Raw genomic sequence first — 9,968 nt, forward strand, 5'->3', positions numbered from 1 at the left:
GAGTACAATATAACAGAGTTTATACAGACATTTCCTGCCCAATTACTGTGAATATCATTATTAAGAGATTGAGTGGCTTGTTCAAAATCACCCAGCAGTCCAGGAGCAGAGCAGGAACTAATAATAAGAATAATAATTATGGTACTTGTTAAACACTTACTATGTGCCAAGCACTGTTCTAAGGTCTGGGGCAAATACAGGTTCATGAGGTTGGACACAGTCTCTGTCCCACTGGTGGTTCTCATTCTTAATCCCCATTTTACAGATGAGGTATCTGAGGAATAGAGAGTGAAGTGACTTATCCAAGGTCACAGAGCAGCTATGTGGTGGAGCTGGGATTAGAACCCAGGTCGTTCTGACTCCCAGGCCTGTGCTCTATCCACTAGGCCGTGCTGCTTCCCATATCCAGGTCCCTCACTCCCAGTCCTATCATCTTTCTACTGGGCAATACTGTCCAGCAGTAAATATATTCCTCTAGAGATCATGTCTGTTGCATGAGGATGTTTCAGAATTCAAACAATCTGATTTCCTTTTTCTAATAAATCCCACTTTCCTTTGACTACACACCTTATCGTGGCAGTAGAGTTTGTGTATGCTGACGAAGCTTAGAGCTTAGAGCACGAGAGCTATACTCTCATCAGGCTTACCCATAATGGTAAGGTCTAAGCCAGAGCATCAGACAAAGTTGATTCACCTGTGCTGGGCAGCAGCATCACCAGAGAGAAGGCAATAGAAAAGGAGTTGCCATTTCTTTGACCCAGAAAACTCTATGTACTACGTACCAGAACAAGCACAGAAAGAAAATGCAATGTTCTGGAAAAGACGTGTTCAAGGAGTCACCATGGGTCAGAAACGACTCAAAGGCACTCGACAACAACCATAAAGCCCATCAGTCACGGGATTCCTTAGCGGACCACCTGATTAGAACCAGAAAATCATATGAGGGTGTCATTCAGATATTTTTAAACAGTTCTGGAGATCTGCTAAAAGAGAAACGGTGGGCTAAAAAAAAAAGAATTTTATCTGTCTCACAGTATTTCAGAATAAAGACTGTGACTTTGGTGAAGACCAAAATTCACAATCCATGCTCAATTTTCCAAGGAGAGTCAGCCAATTAGAAATTAGGGTCTTGCAATCTGGCTTCTTTTTTATATTTAAACGACAAGGGACCTGTTCAGAAAAGTCCATGAATCAAGGAATGAGAACTGGGAAATTAAGAGAAAACTCTGTTGTCATAAAAAAGAAAAAAAAACTTACCCCTTTGTTAGTCTTCCCACGGTGATGCATTTCTGTGTGCTTGGACCTTAATGTCCAGTCACAGGAAACAAAAGGCTTTTCAGAGCTGCATCAGGACAGAACTCAAGTCTCAGTGGAAATCCAATCTTCACACTGGATGGAGTCAGTTTCCAAAACACTGGTGTTTCTGAATCACGAGTCACCTCTGGTTTCCCGAGAGTCAAAATTATTTCCTGGGCACTGTTTGAGAGATGTAACCTCAGCCACCTATTTCTGAGCTCAGAGGGAAAAAAATAGAAAGGCCACTACAAAGTTTTCCCCCTCAAGCCAGCAAATGCTTGGTGCAGAGCTAACTTTGGAAAAATTTGCGTAGAAGATCCAGCCATTAAAGCTAAACATTTTAAAGGTACAGGGACTCTTCCAGATCCCAAAGTCCCTGAAGATCTTCATTATCAGAGGTGGGGGTGGAACAAATCCAGGAACTTTTCTTCATCATGTTGAAAAAAAGTTTGAGTACAGCTTTGTAGGTACTGCTATCAATTCTGTAACTTTGCCTATATTTTTGATTATAATTTAACCATTTGTTGATAATTTTCTTCACCCCAGATTATACCCTCTTTACTACCCAGTCAGTTCATTTTCCCTCACAGCCAGCCATACACCTTAGACAGAATTGCAGAACTTAAAGACTCATTTAACCATCTTTCCATTTTCTTTTTCATCTAATTGGAAATTAGTCTGTACCTCTCACTGACAATAGACCGTACGTTCCTTGAGCCCAGGGATCCTGTCTTTTATCTTTGTTATATTCCTTCAAGGGCTTAGGTTTGTGCTCTGCATGCAGTCGATACTCAGGAAATCCTATGGATTGATTGTTTTATGAGCCAGTTTCAGAAACCATGCAATAACCCTAATGGTCAACAGAAAGGATAAATGTTCATTCACCTTTAAATTTCAAACTATTTCATCTTACTAGTTGGCTACAGAATTATGCAGTTATGAAAACATTGAGAAAACTCTCAAATCATATAGGTAAGGTGTCTTGTTTTAAAGGAAGCTGGTAAAAATGCCCTTTGGAAATAATAAATTATACATCATCCACATGCATTGAACCTCAGGTTTATCTATTTCTAAATCATGGAAGAAGTCTTTGAAGATGGTCTTTAAATTTTTTCAGAATCAAAGAATCAACTGGGAATTTAGTCATGGAGTTTGTGTCTCCCTCCTGAGTACAGTCCACCTCAGCATGTGAAGCAAAGAGCAGGTCATAAACACACAGACCAACCGTGAGTGGAGAAGGTCTCCTCCCAGAAGCCTTCCCTGAATAAGCTCTCTCTCCCCACCCTCTGCTCTGCAGTGACTCTGCACTTGACTGTGTACCTCTTAAGAACTTTGGTTTTTGTCCCAACACCCATCATTTATAGTACATGTCCTTATGCTCTAATTTTCCCCCAGCTGTAATTGATTTTAATGTCTATCTCCCCCTGTAAACTGTCAGCCTCATTGTGGGCAGGGGTGATATCTACCAATTCTGTTGTATTACACTTTCCCAAGTGCTTAGTAAAGTGTTCCACCCACTTAGTACAATGGTTTGCACACAGTAAACGCTTAACAAATACGACTGAATGAAGCCCCTTGTGGTCAGGGATTGACTCTCTTTATTTCTGTAGTGTACTTTCCAAGTGCTTAGTGCAGCATACTGCACACAATAAGCGCTCAATAAATATAATTGAGTGAAATGAATGAATGCTCCGCACATGGTAAGTGCTCAAAAAACACTATTGTTTGATTGGTTAACATAATCCCCTCCTGAGCTCAAATATTGTGGTACTATTTCCCAGCACTATTTTCCCAAGGGAATGCTAATAATCATTATGGTACTTGTTAAATGCTATGTGCCAAACACTGTTCTAAGCGCTGGAATAGATACAATTTAAGCTGGTTGGACACTGTCCCGGTTCCACATGGGACTCACACTCTTATCCCCATTTGACATATGAGGTCACTGAGGCATGGAGAAGTGAAGTGACTTGCCCAGGGTCACACAGCAGTCAAGTAAGCTGCTGGGATTAGAATCCAGATCCTTCTGACTCCCAGGCCCATGTTCTATCCACTAAACCATGCTCCAGTGCTCCAGGTCTCAGAGGGAAACAAAGACTTATTTTATACCCTTCTGTATTCCTGTCCCTTTTGTAAAGGTTCTCTATAGTTAGTGGAGGTCTAAGAGAAGTAATAGTTGGAAATGTGGTATTTGTTAAGTGCTCACTATTTGTCAAACATTGTATTTAGCAACAGGGTAGACAGAAAATAGCTCAGACATAGTCCCTTTTCCTTATAGGACTCACAGTCAAAGTAGGAAGGAAAACAGGTATTGAATTCCCATTTTATGGAAGAGGAAACTGAAACACAGAGACGTTAAGGGACGTGCCCAAGGTCACCCGGCAAACAAGTGGTCTTTATTTTTATTATTATTATCTTATTTGTTATGTGCTTACTGTATGGATACAAGCCTCCCCATGCTACTTAGCGGAACCTGTGGTGACATTCTATTCCAATTCTCTCTTGGGATCTAAATCCAACTTGAAATCTAGGCCAAATTCCAACCAGAGCCCTAGTTTGAGTAATATTTCTCACTCTTGCGGCCTGGGCTAGAGGATATAAAAAGGTCCTAGGAATCAGAAGGAACTGTATTCTTATCTTGGGTAGGGACCAACTCTAACCTTTGCCAAATTGTACTTTTCAACTGCTTAGTACAATGATCTGCACAAAGTAAGCACTCAATAAATACAATTGAATGAATATGTTTGACCTTGAGCAAGTCACTCAACTTCTCTGTGCTTCAGTTGCATTACTTGTAAAATGGGACACGGACTCTGTCCAACTTGATTAGCTTGTATCTACCACAGTGCTTAAGTACAGTGCCTGACAGATAGTAAGTACTTAACAAATACCATTAGAAAAAAGAAAAAAAGAAGAAAAACTCTGACCCTACTACCATGCATTATGCTTGCAAAATTCATCTTTTAGACAGTACACTACTGATTGTCTACCTGCTAAGTGAGGGGCATATTGCCTTCCACATTATAACATAAAGCTGCAACGAAGATATCTGAACATTCTCATGGGGATAGCTCCTTATTGCTCCTCTTACTTCTACATCATATTTTTCAAACTCCATGGATATGCACATTATTAATAATAATAATAATAATAGTAATGGCATTTATTAAGTGCTTACTATATGCAAAGCACTGTTCTAAGCGCTGGGAAGGTTACAAGGTGATCAGGTTGTCCCACAGGGGGCTCACAGTCTTAATCCCCATTTTACAGATGAGGTAACTGAGGCCCAGAGAAGTGAAGTGACTTGCCCAAAGTCACACAGCTGACAATTGGTGGAGCCGGTATTTGAACCCACGACCTCTGACTCCAAAGCCCGGGCTCTTTCCTCTGAGCCACGTTTCTTCTCTATTGTCTCCATCATTCTAAAAGCTACTTTTCCCAGTATATATCTTCCATTCTAGTAGGTTTTCCATTTATCCTAATTTAAAGGCAGCCATCTCCCTATTCTGAATTTCTTTTCACAATAATCCTCACTTCATGGCTTCAATTGCAGAAAAAGGTACCACTGAGAACAGTGCCCCCTTTCCTTCAATGAAAAATATGAACTAAAATAAATCCCTTCCATTGAACAATTCCAGGACTCTCCAACTTGTTTGAAATATCTCAGCCTGATGAATTAGTCCCTTAGCAATATTATGCACCAATAAAATCCACTAAGGATTGTAAAGATGATTTTCTAGTAACCATTTTTAGAGCTTACTGTGTGCCAAGCACTGTACTAACTGCTGGGGTAGATTTAAGATAATGATTTTAAACATAGTCTAGATTCCATATGGGGCTCAGAATCTCAATTTCCATTTTACAGATGAAGTAACTGAGGCACACAGAAAGACGTTAACTGACTTGCCCAGGGTCACATAGCGGGCAGGTGGCAGAAACAGGATTAGACTCCAAATCCTCTTACTACTAGTCTAGTGTTCTTTCCACTACTTCCCATTTGAAATTATATATGCTGCCTTCCCATGTCTGAAAATAGTTTTCAAACCCCCTTCTGTGCCTCATCTACCAGCAAAGAGGGACTGAGGCAATTGTATGAGTAGAACCCACTGAGAACCTTGCTTTGCACAGAAGCATTTAGTAGACACTATATCTGCTAAAACCCACATCTGCCATCACTGCACAGTGCATGTCAAAGATGTAACTCCCTCTCCCTAGAAGCTTACAATTAATTTTCGTATCAAATGAAGGCCATAATTAGCATTCCATCTCATTAAGCAGGAGTTATTCTGTTTCTTGAAAATATTTTATTTCCAATGGCATAGGATGATGGATGGATGTATTAAATATAGGCATTGAGGCAGAGAAAGGGATGTTTACTGTCTGATAAACAGTAAGAATTCTCCTTTCCCCTGAGCCTAGGAGAAAACCTGGGTTGATTGTACAGAGAAGAGTTGGGTGGATAGAGTAAGCCAAATGCAGGAGGGGAAGACAGGACATGTGGACATCCATTTCACCTGACTGATTTTCCCTCCAAACGAGGCTTCCAACACCACACCTTTTTCATGGCCGTTTTCATCTCTCTGTTCCTCAAGGTGTAGATGAGGGGGTTGAACATGGGGGCGATGATGGTGTAAAACAGAGTAAATACCTTATCCTCGGGGAAGGTCTGGGCTGGCCGGAGGTAAATGAAGTTGCAGGGCAAGAAAAACAATGCCACCACGGTTATGTGGGAAGCGCAGGTGGAGAGGGCTTTTCGACGTCCTTCCAAAGAGTGGGTCCTCAGACTGACTAAAATGGTGACATAAGAGAAGACCAAGATTGCAAAAGAAACCGACACAACTGTCCCTGTATTGGCAAGGACTAAAAATCCAGTCACATAAGTATCTGAGCAAGCCAGTTCCAGGAGAGGGTAAACATCGCACAAATAGTGATCAATCTTATTAGGGCCACAGAAGGGCAAAAGAATGATAAGGAGCCACTGGACAGAGGTATGGAGAAATGCTCCTCCCCAGCACACTGCAACCATTGTGACACATCGCTGCGAGTTCATGATGACCATATAGTGTAAGGGTTTGCAGATGGCAACATAGCGATCATAGGCCATCCCTACGAGAATGAAGATCTCTAGCCCACCAAATAAGTGCAAGGTGAAGAGTTGCATCATGCAGTGGTCGAAAGGGATAGTTTTCTTCTCGGACAGCAAATCTCTGACTAGTTTGGGAGTCACCGTGGAAGTGTAGCAGAGGTCCGCGAAGGACAAGTGGCAGAGGAAGAAGTACATGGGCTGTTTGATTAGTGAACTGCCTCTGACAGTGATGAAGATGACGAGATTCCCTACTAGGATTGCAATATAACAGGAGACGAACAGCCCAACGAAGAACATCTGCAAATTTATATCACTAGACAGACCTAAAAGAACAAATTCAGTGACGTTGTTCTTATTTTCCATCCTGGGAATGGGGAATATTTCCCTGAAATAATTGCAAAATGAAACATCGTAAATAACATTTAGAAAATTTCAGTGACAAGTTCATTGTATTTATAATTAAATACCACTTACAATACTGTGTCAATGTATATGAGAACACTGCAAGAGAAACTTTATATCTTTTCTGGATATGCGTCCCTTTTATTTCTAGTGAGATGACAAAAATATATTTTTATTCATTAAGAGCTCACTATGTGCCAGGCATTGTGTAAAGTACGAGAATGCATGCTAATCAGGTAGGAAACAGTCCTTCTAACATATAGGGCTCACCATCTAACAAGAAGGGAGATGGAAAATTTTATCCCCATTTTGCAATGCAAAAGCACTGGCCAGTGAGTCACAAGATTTGGGTTCTAATTCCAGCTCTCCCACCTGCCTGTCGTGTGATCTTGGCCAATTAGTTGAACGACTCTGTGCCACATTTTCCCCATTTGTATAAGGAGGATTAAATTCTACCTCCCTCCTACTTAGACTCAGTGTTCCCATTTTTTAATGTTATTTGTTACGTGTTTACTATGTGCCAGGCACTGGTCTAAGCACTTGAACAGTGCTAATCAGGTTGGACAGGGTCTGTGTCCCACATGTTGACATGTAGAAGCAGCCTGGCTTAGTGGAAAGAGGCTGGGGTTGGAAGTCAGAGGTAGTGGGTTCTCATCCTGGCTCCGCCACTTGTCAGCAGCACAACTTTGGACAAGTCATTTTACTTCTCTGTGCCTCCATTACCTCAGCTGTAAAATGGGGCTTGGGACCGTGAGCCACACATGGTACAATCTGATTAGTTTGTATCTACTTCAAGTTTAAGAACAGTGCTTGGCACATAATAAGTACTTTAAAAAGCCATTGTTACTACTATTATTATCAATCAATCAATCAGTTGTATTTATTGAGCGCTTACTGTGTGCAGAGCACTGTACTAAGCGCTTGGGAAGTACAAGTTGGCAACATATAGAGACAGTCCCTACCCAACAGTGGGCTCACCGTCTTATTATGTTAAGTGATTTGCCCAATGTCAAACAGCAGACAAGTGTGGAGCCAGGATTAGAACCCTGGTCCTTCTGACTCCAAGGTCCATGATTTCTTCACTGGATCACACGGCTAGTCTATACGGATTATCTTTTATCCATCCTAATACTTGGTACAGTGCTTTGCACATAGGACTTAACAAATAATAACAGGAATAATTATCCTGAATTTATTCCTGTGTATAAAACAGAGCAAATACTTAACAAATACCATAAATATTATAAAACAAGCAATCAATCCTATTTATTGAGCACTTACTATGTGCAGAGCATTGTACTAAGTGCATGAGAGAGTACAATATAACAGAGGCGATACACACATTTATTCATTCATTCATTCATCATATTTATTGAATGCTTACTGTGTGCAGAGCACTCTATTAAACGCTTGGGAAGTACAAGTGGGCAACATATAGAGAGGGTCCCTACCCAACAACAGGCTCATGGTCTAGAAGGGGGAGACAGACAACAAAACAAAACATGTAGACAGGTATCAAAACCATCAGAACTAATAGAATTATAGCTATATGTACATCATTCGTAAAATACATAGAGTAGTAAATATGTACAAGGAAAATAAATGGAGTAATAAATATGTACAAATATATACAAGTGCCATAGGGCATAGTGGAGGGCAATGGAGAGAGGAGGAGGAGAGGAAAAAGGGGACTCTGTCTGAGAAGGCCTCCTGGAGGAGGTGAGTTCTCAGTAGGGCTTTGAAAGGAGGAAGAGAGCTAGTTTGGCGGATGTGTGGAGGAAGGGCATTCCAGGCAAGGGGAAGGCCCTGGGCCGGGGGTCTATGGCGGGATGGGCAAGAATGAGACACAGTGAGGAGGCTAGCGCAGAGGAGTGGAGAGTGCGGGCTGGGCTGCTGAAGGAGAGAAGGGAGGTGAGGTAGGAGGGGGCGAGGTGATGGAGAGCCTTGAAGCTGAGAGTGAGGAGTTTTTGCTTGATTCGTAGGTTGACAGGCAACCACTGGAGAATATTGAGGAGGGGAGTGACTTGCCCAAAGCCTTTCTGTACAAAGATAAGCCACGTAGCAGAGTGAAGTATAGACTGAAGTGGGGAGAGACAGGAGAATGGGAGATCAGAGAGGAGGGTGATGCAGTAATCCAGTCGGGATAGGATGAGAGATTGAACCAGCAAGGTAGTAGTTTGGATGGAGAGGATAGGGTGGATCTTGGCGAAGTTGTGGAGGTGAGACTGGCAGGTTTTGGTGACGGATTGGATGTGTGGGGTGAACGAGAGAGCGATGTCAAGGATGACACCAAGCTTGCAAATTTGTGAGATGGGAAGGATGGTAGTGCCATATAGAGTGACAGGAAAGTCAAGGAGTGGGCAGAGTTTGGTAGGGAAGATAAGGAGCTCAGTCTTGGACATGTTGAGTTTTAGATGGCAGGCAGACATCCAGATGGAAGTGCCCTGAAGGCAGGAGGAGATACGAACATGGAAGGAGGGAGAGAGAGGAGGGGTGGAGATGTAGATTTGAGTGTCATCAGCATAGAGACGGTAGTTGAAGCCGTGGGACCGAATTAGTTCACCAAGGGAGTGAGTATAGATAGAGAATAGAAGATAAGAAGCAGCGTGGCTCAGTGGAAAGAGCCCGGGCTTTGGAGTTAGAGGTCATGGGTTCAAATTCCGGCTCCACCAACTGTCAGCTGTGTTACTTTGGGCAAGTCACTTAACTTCTCTGTGCCTCAGTTACCTCATTTGTAAAATGGGGATTAAGACTGTGAGCCCCCTGTGGGACAACCTGATCACCTTGTAACCTCTCCAGCGCTTGGAACAGTGCTTTGCACATAGTAAGCGCTTAACAAATACCGTCATTATTATTATTATTAAGGGGACCAAGATCTGACCCTTGAGGAACCCCTACAGTATGGGGATAGGAGCGGGAGGAGGAGCCCGCAAAGGACACTGAGAATGAATGGCTGGAGAGATGAGGAGAACCAGAAGAGGACGAGTCTGTGAAGCCAAGTTTGGATAACTTGTTGGGGAGAAGGGGGTGGTCGACAGTGTCGAAGGCATCTGAGAGGTCGAGGAGGATTGGGATAGAGTAGGAGCCATTGGATTTGGCAAGAAGGAGGTCATTGGTGACCTTTGAGAGGGCATCTTCGGTGGTGTGTAGGGGAACGGAAGCCAGGTTGGAGGGGGTCCGGGAG

The 9,968-nt window shown here is 42.4% G+C and overlaps 1 protein-coding gene across 1 annotated transcript; it reads right to left on the reverse strand.

Annotated features, from left to right (window-relative positions):
* Positions 1-5,848: 5,848 nt before the first annotated feature.
* Positions 5,849-6,745, reverse strand: LOC119924332 (olfactory receptor 4P4-like; the record flags this gene model as incomplete). The annotated part of the gene is made up of 1 exon (XM_038743214.1): positions 5,849-6,745. A coding segment is annotated over exon 1 (897 nt), but the record flags the coding sequence as incomplete, so codon positions are not given.
* Positions 6,746-9,968: the final 3,223 nt, after the last annotated feature.

Source organism: Tachyglossus aculeatus, unplaced genomic scaffold (assembly GCF_015852505.1).
Source record: "Tachyglossus aculeatus isolate mTacAcu1 unplaced genomic scaffold, mTacAcu1.pri scaffold_96_arrow_ctg1, whole genome shotgun sequence".
NCBI classification, from domain to species: Eukaryota; Metazoa; Chordata; class Mammalia; order Monotremata; family Tachyglossidae; genus Tachyglossus; species Tachyglossus aculeatus.